Source organism: Myotis brandtii, unplaced genomic scaffold, assembly GCF_000412655.1.
Source record: "Myotis brandtii unplaced genomic scaffold, ASM41265v1 scaffold89, whole genome shotgun sequence".
Lineage (NCBI taxonomy): Eukaryota > Metazoa > Chordata > Mammalia > Chiroptera > Vespertilionidae > Myotis > Myotis brandtii.
This window is the reverse complement of record NW_005371645.1, coordinates 509,558-522,813: the sequence shown is the minus strand read 5'-3', so window position 1 is coordinate 522,813 and position 13,256 is coordinate 509,558. Positions and strand designations below refer to the sequence as shown.

The 13,256-nt window shown below is 45.1% G+C and overlaps 1 protein-coding gene across 2 annotated transcripts in view; it reads left to right on the top strand.

The window, feature by feature from the left end:
• LOC106724560 (myoD family inhibitor domain-containing protein-like) overlaps positions 1-3,590 on the top strand; it is a 115,754-nt gene extending 112,164 nt beyond the window's left edge. For both annotated transcript variants that reach the window (XM_014532416.1, XM_014532417.1), the window contains one exon: positions 2,606-3,590. In XM_014532416.1, coding sequence (XP_014387902.1) covers positions 2,606-2,865 — 260 coding nt within the window. In that variant the 3' untranslated portion in view covers positions 2,866-3,590. The remainder of the gene's footprint in view (positions 1-2,605) is intronic.
• Positions 3,591-13,256: the final 9,666 nt, after the last annotated feature.

The window sequence follows — 13,256 nt, the reverse complement described above, 5'->3', positions numbered from 1 at the left end:
GCGGGTCTGCGGTGCGTGGCCTGGGCCAGGGTGAGGTGTCATGAAGCGACTGCATAAGAGATGTGAGTGAGGCAGGCGGCTGGCGGCGGCATAGCAGCCTCTGGGGATGGGCTGAGAGGACGGGTGGCCATCATGGATGTGACTTTGAGTGTCATGCCTATTAAGCACTAAAACCCCATCGAGTCGTGTAGGCAAAGACAATGCATCCACCGGAAGGGCAAGTCCAACTCTGCTTCTGAACAGTTGCAAATTTTCACATGAATGCTCACATTATTTTTGTGCAAAAAACAAACAACAACAAAAAACCTGTGTACAAAACAGTTTACGCTGCTCGTGAAGAATGATTTCATATGACTTTTAGGAAAAGTGTAGAGCACACTTGAAAGTTGGGAAGATCTGTCTTCAATTCATTAACGTTGCCATGTTTTCTGGTAAAGGCTCTGCCTTTTATAATCAAATCAAAAGGACTGACAGAACAAACGCGCTCTATTCTCAAGTGCACAGTAGAGGGAGAAGGAAAGAAATGCCAATTTGGCCCAAGAGTTGGGTGAAAACATCTTTTTTTTTTTTTTAATAAAATCGATGGCAGACATCAGAAGCAGAGGCCTCCAGCACCGGCCAACCTGCAGGGACCTGGCACTCGGAACCGAACCCGAGGTTCTGTGCCCTCAGGAAATCAATCGTAAGGTCACTTCACAAACAGGTTCTTCATCCTCTTACAGGAAACACCAGCTCCTATGCAGGCGCGCCGCCTGCACCCGCCCGACTTACCTCCAAACTAACTCTGAATGTCTCCTCCGCAAAGGACAGCACTGGTGGGGTCGCTGTCACAGGGCCCTGCCCTGAGTAGGTCTCGTGAGCCTCCGGCCTGAGGGGTCCTGGGTTATTTCCTATGGAGAACCTCCTCTTGCAGGGCTGCTGCAGTAACAGGCCGGGCATTGGTGACACTTGGTGAGGTTTTCAGCCCCCGGTCTTGACCACCAACACGCCCTGGTCAGAAACGCATAAGCAAAATAGAGTCTTTGCACTGAGCTCACTCCTGAATGTTTGTGGGTGCTTTGCGGTGACTTATGAGATATGGGTGAGTTGGTCACATGCTAGAAACTGGCTCTCGGTGAATAAAAATACACCATTCTGGCAAAGAGATGAGAACATACTACAGAGGTATTATGGAATATGCTGCCTGCACTATAAATACTGAGCAATGCCACAGCACCTGCAACAATATATGGCAATTAAAGTGGCCATGAGAGTCCTGGTGTGGCTCTCTACCATGTTTCACTGGGGAAGGGCAGGGCCGGGACGGGAGGGAGGGCAGAGACAGGAAGGAAGATTTCTGTCCACCCAGGCAGGACTCGCTTTGGGCATTGGCACAGCTTATGTAGTGTCTTGTAAAAGAAATTAAAATGACTATCTTTAAAACATTTGTTCCTTTTTAGAAAAAAGTTTCCATGCTCTTTCTTCTCTCTTAAAGATTCACAAGTATATGAAAAATGAAAGAAAAAAATTTTTCCGGGAAATTTGTTAAGACTGAATGAGTGGGGCTCAGTACCCATAGCTCTGGCAAATGGCTGGACAGCAAGCCTTCCTGTGGGCTGTGCGGTCTCCGTCAACTAAAGTCTGAAAAGCAAAAGCTATTAATATTTTTCTGGGGGAAATCCTTACTTTCAACCATCAACAATTTTCAGGGCTCTGATTTTAATTAACAAGATATGTCATGTGAACACTTATGTAGGTTTTTACAAAAACTCCCATTTTTGAGAAATTTCTAACTAAAAAGAAAAGTTATAATTTTAACAAGAGAACTGCTACCTCTTCTAACTAATTCCCTTTATGAAAACAAAAAATATAATAACCTATAACCCATCACAGCTGTTTGGCTAGAATTACCAATTACCTTCAAGGCCTTAGAGATACTTTTCAGATTTTTACAAGTCTGTGTAGTAAATCTTTAAACCAAGTTTCTTTAAGGGGATTGATCAGATTTATACCCTTTTAGGAATATAATGACGTATTCTTCTAGCCAAGGTTTTATATAACTGGAGGAAAACAAGAGACAAGGATTAAACATAGAATACAATAAAAAAACGATGGTTGGTTAAAAGTTACTGACATTAAGTTTTGAAACCTGCTTTTCGCTTGGATGTGAATATAGGTGTGGTACCTTTATGGGAATCCACATCAAACAAATAAGAAGGCCTTGAGACAAAAATCCAGAAGGTTGTAGTCTTTCCCTGTCCCAACTCTAACTGCTCCTGAACTGCTGGGGAGGACCTGCTGGTTTTCAGACAGTTGCAAGGTTCCCAGTTGTGTGACTCCCAGCCACTCTGCAAGCCAAGTAAATAAAGGAGTGCAGAGGTGACAGCACTTTAGATGACCTGATTATGTGGGATCGATAGGAAATGCTCAGCAGCTAATAAAGCCATCACTTAAGTAGGGTGAGCACTACGTGGAGGAGGGAGAGCCTGAGAGAACAAGGTGCCCACTGGCCTGATGTGGACAACAGCTAAGAAGGGCGGTGAAGTTACCAATACACGCCCACACCAGCCCTGCACAGACGCTGCACGGGTGCCACTGCTCACTGTCTTTCTTCTTCTTTGAACAGAGGAGTGTGCCTCCCTCATCCTCACCTGCCTCTTTTGCCAGTTTTGGGATTGTCTCCTGATGCTCCCGGACACGTGTGAGACGGTGTGCACCAACGCGTGCTGCCCCTCCTACCGGTACCACCACACCTCGGACGAAAGCCACTCCCGGAACGACTGCAACTGCAACTGTGACATGGACTGCAGCCTGTTTGAATCTTGTCACGAGACCGGCGAGTGTCTGGAGCTGGCCATGGAGATTTCAGAGATCTGTTACCGCTAGGCCGGGGGGCTGCCCCAGAGCCGCTGCAGGACGCCCGATCCCAGCTGGAGGAAGGGCTGTGTGCATTTCTGAACGCTGCGGCCGTTTGCTCTGCACCTGCCTGGGAAAGCAGTAGTGTCACTCAAAGGTCTTCTTCCAAATTTCACAACCGCAGGGCTCGCTGAAAAATAAGATGTTGATCACATGTGATGAACAAGTCCTAAGTACCTCTTACATGCCATGGGCAACAGATGTTTCCCAACAACCATAGCATGTTGAAGCCCACTGTGCTAGTGCACTCGCTGGCTTGCCGCATGAATTTGACTTCATTCACAGATTCAGGACAAATTAGTTCGTTCTTTATCATTGACATATATTAGCTCATCTTTCTAATGGACTCATGCATAAACATTATACATTGTTGGTTATTATTAATAATGTATTGCATAACATCATTTTTAATTAAAAATTTATTTATACGATCTCTTAAAATTCACTTATACGTACAGTTTAGGTAGGAAAGGGAATTAAATAAATTAGAAACCATGTTCATGTAATTACAACAGATTCTTTAAGACACCTCCAGTGAATTTCGAATATGATGTACTTTGAGGGACCCTATAATTCTAGGCCATGTTACTCCATGTCTATGACCATGACATAGCCAGTTATGCATGTTCTTAATTTGTTGTGAAAAGGCTCTTCTTTATCTAATGAGCAAAATGGGAATTATGTGCAAGTTTCAAGATAATCAATTCCTCGTTTTCCTCGTTTCTGTTTGTCAGGTACCGTAGGCGACAGGATATCAAAACAGAATCAGTTCGCTTTGCTGAACCGCCATTTGTGCAGACACCGAGGGACTACCGGGAGGTCTCGCTCAGCGTTTCCTAACTCAGCATGTGCTTTCAAAACCATCGCTTTTTCTCCTGATGATGTTTAAAGTAATAAAGAATTACATTGAGCGCCTCCTCAAACTTACAAATCTCCAAAGAAGATTTCATGTGGCCCCTGCTGGTGTGGCTCAGCTGGTTGGGTGCCCGCTGCACTGAAAGGTTTCCGTTCAATTCCTGGCCTGGCACGTGCTCAGGTTTCTGCTGGGGCCCCGGTCGGTCCCGGTAAGGGGCGTGCAGGAGGCAGCTCTTATGTGCTCTCACATTGATGTTTCTTTCTCTCCCGCTCCCTGCCTCTTTCTCTAAAATATCCATTAAAAATCTTTTATAAATTAGAAGGTACTTTTCAACTCAACCAAATTATTTTGGGGGAAAAACACATCTAGGCTGAAGTTACATTGGACTCGTCCTATTTCCTGTCGGCATGACATGCTCATTCCTGTGTTCTTATATGTCCCGGGGAGATACTGCAATGTATTTATTGAATATAAAAAGCACAATGTATCAATGACCAAACAAAGACGGCAAGAGTGAGGTGGAGAGTCAAGGGAACTTTTTGCAATCTAGGCAAACAGCAAAAACTTCAAAGGACCTGCTTTTGCTTGACTAGGTAATTTCAAGCAAAAGCAACATTTATTTGGTTTCTGTAGTACATTGACACATTTTTCTACTCTGCAGTAAATTCCCCCAAACACTGAAAACTCTTCATCTTTAAGAAGTGTTTCTAGGCCGCCTCTGGGAAGGGGCCGCTGGCTCTCGTCTTGTTTCCGCAGCACCCGTGGTTCCTGCTGCCCGGCCGGGGTGCGCTCAGAGCTGCATGGAGGCCGAACCGGTGCTGCTTTCAGAAGCTGGGACACCGCTCCGCTCCGCGCACAGGAGGCGCAGATCGGTGTGGGGAGAGGAGTGGATTCTGACACTAGGAATGGCACATTCTTATCATAGATCCTCACTTTTCACAAGAGGAAAGAGAGGCCCCAATAACTGACTCACCCAAGACTATGCAGTGTGAGCGGCAGTGGCAGGGACCTAACTGGTGTCTAACCTTCTAACCCCCTGCGCCCTCCACAGCTCCCGCTGTCCAGGCCTGCAGTACGGCCGCTCCAACTTCCACGGGCTGGCGCCTCAACAGCTGCTCCCTTAGTGCTTGCTCCCCAGCTCTCCTGGCCCCCAGCCAAGTACCCTCCCCGCCGCCCGCACCCCCCGCCCGCCATGGTCCAGTCACTGAGAGCAGAAGCCCCTGCCCTGGGGAGGTCTTGGGGATCCTGTGCCAATAACGTGGTCCTTGGAGTCACTGATCAGGTCATGCCGCGTTGTTGCTAAGTAGTTCGACCATCATCCCCTTATTCTCTCCAGACCCTCAGATCGCACTAAGCTTATGCATTTCAAATGCGAATTGAATGCTTGTCAATTAGAGACATAAAAATCACCAGGTCTTACTTTATGATGTGGTCAGAATACCACGAGCTTTCTGTGGCCTCTTCCCGAGGCCTGTTCACTTGTTCCTGCTTTTCAGAGCCCACTGCGCTGGGGCAGGGGCTGGTTATACAAGGTGTGCCGTTTCTTCTCTTTCTAACCAATAATAAAACATTATCCTTTTTGCAAACATGAATGGCTTTTTCAATTGCATTCTTACACAATAAAACATACACGGCTGGGAAATGCAATTGCAGAGGTAAGACGGATGAAAAAGAAATGTGGTTATTGATTAAATATAAATATCCGAATCTGAGAAGGATCCGAGTTTTTCCACAATGATGAAGGCCTGTGATTACAAATAAAGATAATGTTATTCTTTAAGGAGGGTTTCTTAGAGAAAGAGTGTTCCTATTTAAGGAAAACACTTGATAAGAGAGATTTGAGAAGATACAACCGTTATAAAGAATTGAGAACAGAGATTTCCCACAGCAATATGACCAGGTAGTACATTGTCTTTGCTTTGCTCAGTGGGTTTGTATAAAACTGTGCTTCTCTAAAAGCCTACAAAATATGGGAAGCAATGAGGAAACCAGTGGTGTTTCACTTGCTAATAACATTTTCCCACCACGTAAGCTGATAGGCCTACAAAATTAATTATCAATGCTGGACATTCAAGGTTAATAAAGCAAATGCCACTTCAGTTTTCTCTAAGGGAGTATGAAAGCATATTGAAGTAGAGAAACTTTACAAAAAGGAAATACCACATAAAGGCACAGCAGCATTTTTTTCAAGGATAAATTTGCAGGAGGAATGCTAGAACAGAATTCATGATCCAATTCCTGAAGTTTCTCCTTCTACAAAATGGAGCAAAAGTACACTTTAGTAAGGTGGTTTGACTGGAAGAGTTTTGCCCATTAAATGCTAAATTTAACCCAGACTATTCACACGGATGATCTCTGATGAAATGCAAGTACTTGGCTTATGGTATATGGAGTATTCTTTATATATAGATATAGGTATAGATATAGATATAGATATAGATATAGATATAGATATAGGTATAGATATATATTGATTTCAGAGTGGAAGGGCGAGGGAGAGAGATAGAAACATCAATGATGAAAGAGATTCATTGATCAGCTGCCTCCTGCACACCCCTATTGGGAATCAAGCCCATAACCTGGGCATGTGCCCTGACCAGGAATGGAGCCTGGGACCTTCTGGTTCATAGGTCTATGCTCAACCACTGAGCCACACCGGCCAGGCCTGGGTATTCTTTGAAGAAGATGTCTGAGTTAAACCTAAACAGTTGTCATAGTTAGCCTCATGTGAGCTGTGCAGAAAGTCAACGTGAGGAGAGGATGATTTCCTAGTGATTATAATCCACATGGGATTATTGGGCTCCTCTACACAGGTGTAGACAGCTCCTAGCATTACTGCGAAGGAGCCCAGAATGTTGGAGGAGGCGGGAATGCAGGTGGGGCAGGACCTGTATCGTGTTTGGATAAAAGGCCCACCTTCTGGTCGACCATCATGACAGGCTTCACAATCCTGCTTTACCTCTCAAGCTGTGGTTCCCAGTTAGAGGTGATTTTGCCTCCCCCAGGGGACAACTGTTAATGTCTGGAAACATATTTGGTTGTCACAGTGGAGAGGGGACAGGTGCTACTGGCATCCAGTGAGTTGGAGCCAGGAATGCAACAAAACAGCCTTCAGCACACAAGACAACTTCCCATATCAAAGAAGCATCCAGCCAAATGTCCATAATGCCAAGGCTGCCAACCGACTCTATCAGTCTTCAGACCTATATGAAATGCACCTTAAAAAACTGCTGGAAATGGGGTTGCCAGGTAAATTACAGAATGTCCAGTTAGATTTGAATTTTAAATAAGCCACGAATAATATCTATATATATTAAAAAGGCTAATATGCAAAGTGTCCCCGCAGGAGTTTGACTGGGAGACTGCGAGTTCTATCACTCACTATGATGTGCGCTGACCACCAGGCGGCGGCACGGAAAGAAGGGAGGCCCAGGCCGGCAGCTAGAAGGCCCCAATCGACCCTGGTCACCAGCCAGGCCTAGAGACCCTACCTGAGCACGGATTTCATGCACCAGGCCTCTAGTTTTAGTATATTTATATCCCAAATATGATGTGTGACATTATATTATAAAAATGATGCCTCGCCTGTCTGAAATTCAAGCTTAGCTGGCATCCTGTATTTGTTTGTTAAACCTTGCAGCTCTGGGTCAGAAGCCTCCACGTCTGAGGGGGCCTACCGAAGTGATGATTTCCCTCCCCTCCCTGGCTCCAAGGCAGGACCAGCTGCTTCCCGCTTTGGTCAGAGGCCAGGACATACGTTGGGCCACGGTTGACAATGAGGGAAAGGGAGCCTGGCTAGAAGATCAGCTCCAAAGCAGGACTCTGGTATTTCCCTCGGCCAGGTTTACAGAGGGCCTACTGCCCTACTGCCTTGACCTGCACTGGCCCTGCCTCAGTTTCTCTGCTTCACATCTTCCACTGGCAACCGAGGAGGCACCTCAGCCAAGTGTCTTGATTCAAGAGGTTGGAAGCAGAAGTTCTCACTTAAGCCTTGAGATGGGAACCACATTTTCTAAATCAGTCTTGGCCAGAAAGACTCATCTCGAGAGGTGCCCCAGAGCCCCTCCTGTGCCTGGCATCCGGCCAGCGCCTCATCCACATTCCGAAGGAGGTTCCAGAAGCAGGAATTGTTTTTAATCAGTCCACAACTCTACAGCCGAGCAAATGCATTCTGATACTTAGAACTTTTATCTCAAATGCTCTGCAGAAATCAAGGTCACAGTAACCTCTTTTATGGTTTGTTGTTTCTCAAATGTACTTAGAGTGAATTTACAAAGCCGCAGCTTGTTTTGTGGGTACAGAGCTTTCGCGAGGTTCAGCACTCTCTGACATCCTCTTTGTTTCCTCTTTCAGCACTTTCTGCCTATGGGTCCTCATTTAATATCATTTCCCGTAAATTTCAAAAAATTAAATAGAAAAGAATATTGAACAAGAGTCCCCGGATAGCTAAGCTCCTCATCATTTGTAATGTGGGCTCTTCAGAAAGCTGCATTAATGTTTCAAATCACTGCTGCACAGCTTTGCAGTACAAATGCTGGTCCCCACAATGGGCCAGGGTGGCCAGAAGGTAAGATGGAGCCAAGGCTATCACTTTGTCATTGTCACAATCAATCAATTGCCAATGTGGGCATGGCAGTAAACCACCGAGCTCCAGTGAGTTTGTGGAACTACCGGGGAGGGGAGGTGAAGACGGGTTCTAACATGCTGAAGGGCCTCAGCAGACCCAGAGACCTCGTGAAGTTATCTTTTAGCCAACTTTTTTGATGACTCTCATTCCAAGCCTGAATTCATAGCTTTGATCTCCTAGTAACAGTTTTACAATATCATATTAGCCATGTATTAGAAATGCTTTTTGAGAATAAAAGTGTCTGTGTAACTCCCAATATCACACTGCCTGCCAGCAATGGTACTTGTATAATAGACTGGAAAATACTAGTTCAAATGAGACCTATTAGGTGACCGATTAGTAGGTTATTGCTCAATTCCAGGTAAGATTTAAGAGAAGCATGGATGAAGGTGGTAGCTGTGAAATGAGTGGCTATGGGGGAAAAGAAGAGGCAAGAGTCACATCTAGAAAGGGCCTTGAATGCTAGTTAGCAATGTGTTTAGGAGCAATGAAAAGCCACTGAAGACTGGCAGGGGATTGCATGATTAAAGTGGTGTGGGAGCGAATCTGGCCGCGCAGCCGTGTATGGGACAAATTAGAGCAGGGAGAGGCTGCAGGCTGACAGGGAGCAATGGCCATAAGGCATGGGGTGATGAAGGCCCGAAATAGGATGGTGACAGGGAAGACAGAAGGGAAGAGATGGATGGGAAAGAAATTAGAAAAGGATCGTTAGTCCTTTCTCAAACACTTCTTATTTTAAGATTCCAATATCCCCTCTGTCTATCACATGTATGAGTCATGAAGCCATTATTTTCATTAGGGAGCGAGGGGCCGGGAAGCGGGGAGCTCTATTCCAGGTGGAAAGGCGAGGCCAGTTTAGCTACATTAAGCCAGCCTGCTGCTGCTCTGCACACTGATGTAATTCCAACATAAAACATAATCTATAATATTCCAGGGGAACAAATCCAATTCTTGGCCATATAAATTTTCATATAAGTCCATCACAATTCATTCCCCAAACATCTCATTCTCTTTGAAAGCTGGAGCTGCAGCAAGTGATCAAAAAGAGCAGTTTAAAATTGCTCTGGAATTTCCAGAGATGCTAAATCTAACCTGCCTGCGGAGCAGGACCAATCCCCCGAACTTTAAATCATAGGTAAAGGGTTTTATGTTTTAAAAGATATATTCCTCAAAGTTTATCACAGTGTGTTAAAGTCCAATGTGAATGATTGCTTACCAAACCTGGAGGTGATGTCTCCCTGATTACCCCAGGTGAGCGAGAATAAGTATCTTCCAACCAACATATTTTTTACCTTTTCATCTGCCTCTTGCTATTTACAATGTGAAAAATAATAGCCAGGCAGTGACTGCAGGGTTGGATGAAGTGCGAATCCCATCTGACTCTCGCCTAAATTGTATTCCAGGCCCCTGGCAAGTTCTGCTGCTGGAGACGAATAATGGAAACTGACTTCTCAATGGCTGGACTGGTCCTGGAGGGATAATCAGGGAAAGCTTATCTGATGAACTCGCCGCACAGCCTTGGCTTATAACCCAGTGCAGTGCCTGCGTCAGCGGCCCTGCCTGGACGCTGCTCCCTCTGCCTCGCTGGGCTCTCTGCGTGAGGGAGACAGCAAAGTCCTAAGCAGGGGGCTCCGTGAAACCCTGAGGTGAGCAGAAATTTTATAATTAATGCCATGTCTACAGAAATGCCGGCCAGTCCTTCTGGTTTATCTGTGTAAACACAGCAATTGTTAGTAATTCCAGATTCCTCCGAGAGGCCGGGAAGGCAGGATAACAAAGGACTCTGGTTAGCGCTGTCTCGGAAGGCTTACACTTTCGTGGGGGGGGTGGGGGAGCAGAACATGAGAGGGGCCTCCCAAGGTGCACAATCCCAAACACCCGCCCTTCTGGTCCCTGGGGTGCCTGGGCTCCTAGGAAGCTCCTGCTCTGGTATAATGTAAGTATATCCCGTGAAAAGGCTTTGCATCAGCCATGTCTTAGTAGATAAGAAGGTTGAGGTCTGAGGACAGACAGAGTTCAAATCCTGCCTCCACTATTTACTAGTTAAATGTATTGCATCAGTAACTAAATTTCTCTGAGCCTCAGACCCCTCATCAATAAAATGTGCTTAACATTACCTACCCTATGTGAGGAATGAAAGAGAGAGTTCAGCAAAGCCCTTCGTGTAGGCTCAGTACATACAGGACACTCACTGCTAGTAAATTGCAGGTGTACTTATTATGGGTACAACTACCCCGTTCATTTGTTTCCACAACACAAGACGTCTCTGCTCGACTTCTGCAATACCCCATATTCCTATCTGTGAGACTTACCCATACACCTGCCTTTTCATTATTCCCTGGTCACTCTTCCAGAAACGGAGCACCTCTAATTCCCATATCTCCTTTTATTTTTCATTTTTCTATTAATCATTTGTAGTGTTGACATTATTGCAAGTGTCTCTGCCCCCCCTTACCACCTCCACCAACTCCGGCCTTCCCTTCCCTTGCCCTTCCCTCCACTATTGCATATCTCCTTTTATTTTTCATTTTTCTATTAATCATTTTTAATGTTGACATTATTGCAAGTGTCTCTGCCCCCCCTTGCCCCTGCTTTGACCACCTCCACCAACTCCGGCCTTCCCTTCCCTTGGCCTTCCCTCCACTATTGTCCCTGTGCATGGGGCATGCATGTGTGTCTTTAGCTGATGCCTTCAGCTTCTTTATCCAGTCATCCCTACCCCCTCTCCTTGGGCCACGGCCAGTCTCTTCCATGCATCCATGCTTCTGGTTCCATTTGTTCCTCGGTTCATTTTGTTCATTATATTTCACATATTAGTGAGATCATATGGCATTTCTCTTTCGTTGACTGGCTTATTTCGCTTAGCACAATACTCTCCAGGTCCATCCACGCTGTTTCAAAGAGTAAGAATTCCTTCTTTTTTATGGCCGTGAAGTATTCCATTGTGTAACTGTACCATGGCTTTTTTATCCACTCATCTACTGATGGCACTTGGGCTGTTTCCAGATCTTGGCTATTGTAAATAACACTGCTGTGAACATAAAGAACCATATATTCTTTTGAATTTGTGCTTTGGGACTCTTAGGGTATATTCCCAGAGTGGGATCACTGGGTCAAACAGCAGTTCCATTTTTAATTTTTTGATAAAAATCCATACTGTTTTCCATAATGGTTGCACTAGTCTGCATTCCCACCAGCAGTGTACAAGGGTTCCCTTTTCTCCACATCCTCGCCAGCACTTGGTATTTGTTGATTTATTGATAGTAACCATTCTAACAGGTGTGAGGTGATACTTCACTGTAGTTTTTAAAAATTGCATCTCTCTGATGATTAGTGACCTTGAGCATCTTTTCCTATGTCTATTGGCCATCTGTGTGTCCTCTTTGGAGAAGTTTCTATTCAGGTATTTTGCCCTTTTTTTGTTTTTAATTGGAGTGTTTGTCTTCCTGGTGTTGAGTTGTATAAGTTCTTGATATATTTTGGAAATTAGCCCCTTATCGAATGTATCATAGTTGAATATTTTCTCCCATACAGTGGGTTCTTTTTTCATTTTATTGATGGTTTCTTTTGCTGTGCAGAAGGTTTTTATTTTTATGTAGTCCCATTTGTATTTTTCCTGAGTTGTCCTAGCCTTCAGACACATAGGCAAAAATACTGCTGGGAGAGATGTGTGAGATTTTGCTGCCTATGGTTTCTTCTAGAATTTTAATGGTTGAATTACTTACATTTAAGTCTTTTATCCATTTGAGTTTATTCTTGTGTGTGATGTAAGTTGGTGGTCTGGTTTCATTTTTTCACATGTACCTGTGCAATTTTTCCAACACCATTTATTGATTTATTGAAGAAACTACTCTATTTGTATGCTCTTGCCTCTTTTGTCAAATATCAATTGTCCATAAAAGTGTGGGTTGTTTTCTGGGCTCTCTGCTCTGTTCCATTGGTCTATGTGCCTGTTATTATGCCAGTACCAGGCTATTTTGATTAAATGGTTTTGTAATATAGTTTGATATCCTGTTTTGTGATCCCTCCAAGTTTGCCCTTTTATATCAAGACTAGTGACCAGTGCACGGATTAATGCACATTGAAAGGAAATTAATTACGATAGTGGCCAGTGGGGCAGGACTGGGCGAGACAGGCCTGGGCAAGAGAGGCTGGACATGCCCTGGATCCAACCTCCCGTGGTCCCTCCCCAGCTGGCCACACCTGGGGTGGCACCCTGGCAGAGTGAGTGGGGTCCCTCCAGCAGGTGGGGTCCCTCAGCCTGGCCTGTGGGGACCAGGCTGAAACTGGCTCTCCGACATTCCCCGAGGGGTCCTGGAGTGCAAGAGGGCACTCTGAAAAGTTGCTGTTGTACAGGGTGTGGAACGCAAATGCAAGTGTGCAGTAAACCAGATTCGGGCCGACAGTGCTCCAGCAACAACATAACCCACAGCCAAAGGTGGAATTGCATGGCTCTGCGAGGAATTGGGCTCCCTCCTCGCTGGTTCTGGGGTGTGTCACCCAAGAACCGCCGTTGCCAAGTCACTGCAGCTCGGCAGCTCCTGCGTTGAGCATTTGCCCCCTGGTGGTCAGTGCATGTCATACCTACCAGCCAGTCGGACAGATGGTCGCTTAGCCTTTTATATATATAGATTGCTATGGCTGTTGGGGTCTTTTTTAATTTTATATAAATTTTTGTAGTGTTTGCTCTAGATCTATGAACTATGTCATTGGTATTTTAATAGAAATTGCATTGAATCTATAGATTGCTTTGGGTAGTATGGACATTTTATTTTATTTTTTAAATATATTTTTATTGATTACGAGGAAGGAGGAGAGGGAGAGCAAGATAGAAACATCAATGATGAGAGAGAATCATTGATTGGTTGCCTCCTGCAC